The 3597-nt window shown below is 28.4% G+C and overlaps 1 protein-coding gene across 1 annotated transcript; it reads right to left on the bottom strand.

The window, feature by feature from the left end:
- Positions 1 to 1197: 1197 nt before the first annotated feature.
- LOC131998024 (uncharacterized) lies at positions 1198 to 2385 on the bottom strand. The gene has a single exon (XM_059369983.1). It carries the CDS (start codon positions 2383 to 2385, stop codon positions 1198 to 1200), a length of 1188 nt encoding a protein of 395 aa, XP_059225966.1.
- Positions 2386 to 3597: the final 1212 nt, after the last annotated feature.

Here is a 3597-nt window from a genome sequence, read left to right as displayed (position 1 = left end):
TGATGATTTTGATTACATCTATTGTAAGGTATTGGATAGTATTGTTGTTGTTGTTGTTGAATACTAGGATATATTCTATATATGATAATTAAAACAACAACGTATATTAATTTATTTAAATACATACTACTATTCAATTCAATGTATATAAGAGAACTAATTGCTGTTTTCTAACTTATTTCCATTTTATATGTTTGAGTATAGTTCTCAATATCAGTTATTACAATATTTTCTAAATGTTTTTTGAGATCTTGAACTCGAACTTTCTCAATTTCACCATTACTTAAAATTCGTTCTTGTTCAATTTCACGATATTCAAAACAACTTATTTTTAGTTGACGTAACATGTAGTTACTATCATAAGTACAACGGATTGGTATATTTAAATCTTCATATTGTAAATTAAAATGACGATAAAAAGGTTCTGCAGCATCCAGTATACCACCAATATCTGCTTCTTTTGTAATTAACCTTTTGCGAAATGCTTCTATAGCTTCATCGACAGTAAAATATTTTTCTTCACTTTCTATAGGAATTATTGTAGTGGTGCTAGTTGATAAGTCTGCATCATCTGTTTCATTTTTTATATAAAAATCATCTCTGTTTTCTAATATTTCACTTTCTTTCATCATAACAAATGAAATATTTACTTTAAGAATATCTTTGTTTGGTAGTGTTAAATTAAATTCAACGGTTTTTGAATTTAAGTCGATTGTAGGATCAGATGTAATGGATAACGCTGAATCAGTTGTGGAATCAAATACAACTGGCAATGATAATGAATTATGAATTGTTACATGAAGTATAACAAAACAAAGTAATACCCAATATAATTTCATTATGTTAATTTATTATTTTCTTATATCTACACTATTGGAGGTGTGTTGGAGAGATACTAATTAATGTAGTATAAATACCCAACCTTATATATTCTATAAATGTAAAGCAAACACGAAATAAAAATTCTCTTTCTCTTCTCGACATTAATTCTCCCTCTCCCTCTTTATATTTATAATAATTCTACCTCTCCCTCTCCCTCTTTATATTTAAACAATAATTCTACCTCTCCCTCTTTACATTTAAACAACTCACCTATATATTAATTTTACATTATTAATAAAAAAAATCATTTTGTTTGTGTTTGTTTTTGCTTTTTATTTATTTTATGATTTCTATAGATAAAAAATATAGTTACATTTACAATAATTTTCTTACTTCATTTGTTAGAGGTATATATTCAAACATTTTATCATGAATAATTAAACAGTATAGAGATGTGTTCGGTGATATATTTTTAGATGTTTCCAATTCAATTCGTATATCGATGGGGCCAGTTTTTACTGTTTCATTTTGATGTGTTACATCAAGAACAATAATCGGTGCTTCACCCTTGAATTTTTCGCGCGTTAATAGAGGTTGCGGTTCACGTGTATAATAGCTTTGTTGAAATTTTATATACATATCATAAAGTAGGGCGAAACGGTTCCTATCAAACTTGAGGTTAAGATCATCATATGGATATGTATCAGAATTCAAATGAACCTTAATGTTTGTTATATCACAGTGAATAAATTTTTTTTCACTACTTTTGAATCCTAAAAGAAGAAAACGTGGTCGCTCATTTTCATTTGCAAGCTTAACATTCCATAAAACTTTTGTATTCGATGGAACTGCAGGATAATAATACATATCCCATGTTCTAAATGATATATTTAGTGGTTGACGGTTATTAATTACTTTAAGCATTTGCAGCTTGTATACATCAGCAAGTTGAATATGTGGAACTTTCCATGTAATATTTAAAATTGATAGTTTACAGGTTTCACTGGAAATGATAGATTTCAATACATTCGTATCATCTTTTGATCGCAATAAAATTAATTCATGTTTAGCATTAACTATAATTTTATCAAAATCTTCAGCAAATCCAAGAAGCATTTTCAGTGGAACACAAAAATTAAAATATCCACTCACAAGAGTAAGATCATCTGTATTAAATGGAGCCCATCCTGCGTTGACTAGATTTCGACTTTCGCTTTCATTTAATGATACATAATTTTTTATTTCTGTTGCTATACCCAAATGACGTGTACGATCAATTTCTATACCATTAAGTTCATATCTTATCTCATCAAATAAGTGTGCTATGCAATTGTTTAATAACTTTATCGATGCTGATACTGTAGAGTCCGCTTTTGTTGCAAAACCTTCAATGTATAAAAAACTCTCACCAGGAACGACATACAGGTCTTGGTTTTGAATGGAAATCCTAATTTCATCATTATTTTGAAATGATTGTAAATATGATATATAGCTGTGATACTCCTTTCTTATTATAGCATTATCAAATTGTGGTTTTTGTAAAACATTAATAATGTTACTCATTTTTAAACTCAACCCTTTATTATTTTAGTGTGAAACCCAAACTTTCCAGGAACTCTTGGTTAGTTTTACTTAAAATATTTCTCTTTTTCCTTTTTAATCCTTTATGTTTCCTGTTGTGGTGATGTGATATTTTAGTTGTGTATCCCTTCAAAGTTGATGGTTGAGTGATTGTTATATCCGCAAATACCTCCTTTTTGTTAAATATTATCATTCTTTAGATGGTTTCAAGTGTAATCTAATTGAAATTTTTTCCCCACGAAAGTTTATCAATTTTCCAGATTGATCAACAACTTTCAAAACAATGGTATTTATTGTGTTTGTATTAACAGGTAGATATATAACGTTAGTAGGATTTTCCGTGATTTTATATCCTGGGCTAACGACGAGTGAAAACTGATGAAGAGTGTGCGCTGACTTGTTGTTTATATAGGATCCTGTTACAATATTACACTCAATAACTATAGTGTTTACTTTTGTAATTTCTATCACTTTATCAGAATAGTGATCAACATTCGATTCAAGTACTCTTTTACTAAAACCTAATAATGAACCAATAGTGTTTTCTTTATCAAAATAAATTGGATCAAGCGTACTCTTCAGATATGTTTGAAGTGTATTGTAATTTGCTTTCATAATAAGATTTCCATTTTTTTTATTAAGCTTGCGATATTCATCCGTTATTAACTCAGATATATTCGAAAATTCATATGATCCAAGAGGAATAGTTATTTCATGTCCACCTATATGAAATTTATTGTTCTCTTCATCAACATTTGGTATTGAGTGATATGTATCAAAACTTATTAAACCGCAAACATAGCTTTGTTTCAAAATTATTGGTGGAAAGTAGTTGGCGACAAGTACTGATTTTTCATCATTTAAGGTTAATGTTATCGACATCTCTACGGTTGACGTTAGAATAAATGATTTATGTAATTGATTATTCTTTTATTGTGAAATATTATTAGCATTTATCCAAGAGTTATGCTCTGAAGAAAATCCTAACCATTTTACATAAAGTCTATTTCCTCTCCTTCTAATCACTTTTTCCACTAAATATGTGTGTGGAAATTTGGTTTTTGATAGCTCATATTCATAGAAACCACCTTCTATATCCCTTCCTTGATAGTCCTTAAGTATATATGTATTAGGATTTGTATTTTTAATAGATTTAACTGTAAATATTTCGGTAGTCCAATTTGGTGTATATCC

This window comes from Stomoxys calcitrans, chromosome 5 (assembly GCF_963082655.1).
Source record: "Stomoxys calcitrans chromosome 5, idStoCalc2.1, whole genome shotgun sequence".
Classification (NCBI taxonomy): Eukaryota; Metazoa; Arthropoda; class Insecta; order Diptera; family Muscidae; genus Stomoxys; species Stomoxys calcitrans.
Note: the sequence above shows the minus strand (reverse complement) of the source record. Positions and strands in the feature narration are given on the sequence as shown.

Excerpts from the sequence above, each read along its gene's own strand:
- LOC131998024 (XM_059369983.1), bottom strand. The coding sequence starts at position 2,385 with ATGAGTAACATTATTAATGTTTTACAAAAACCACAATTTGATAATGCT.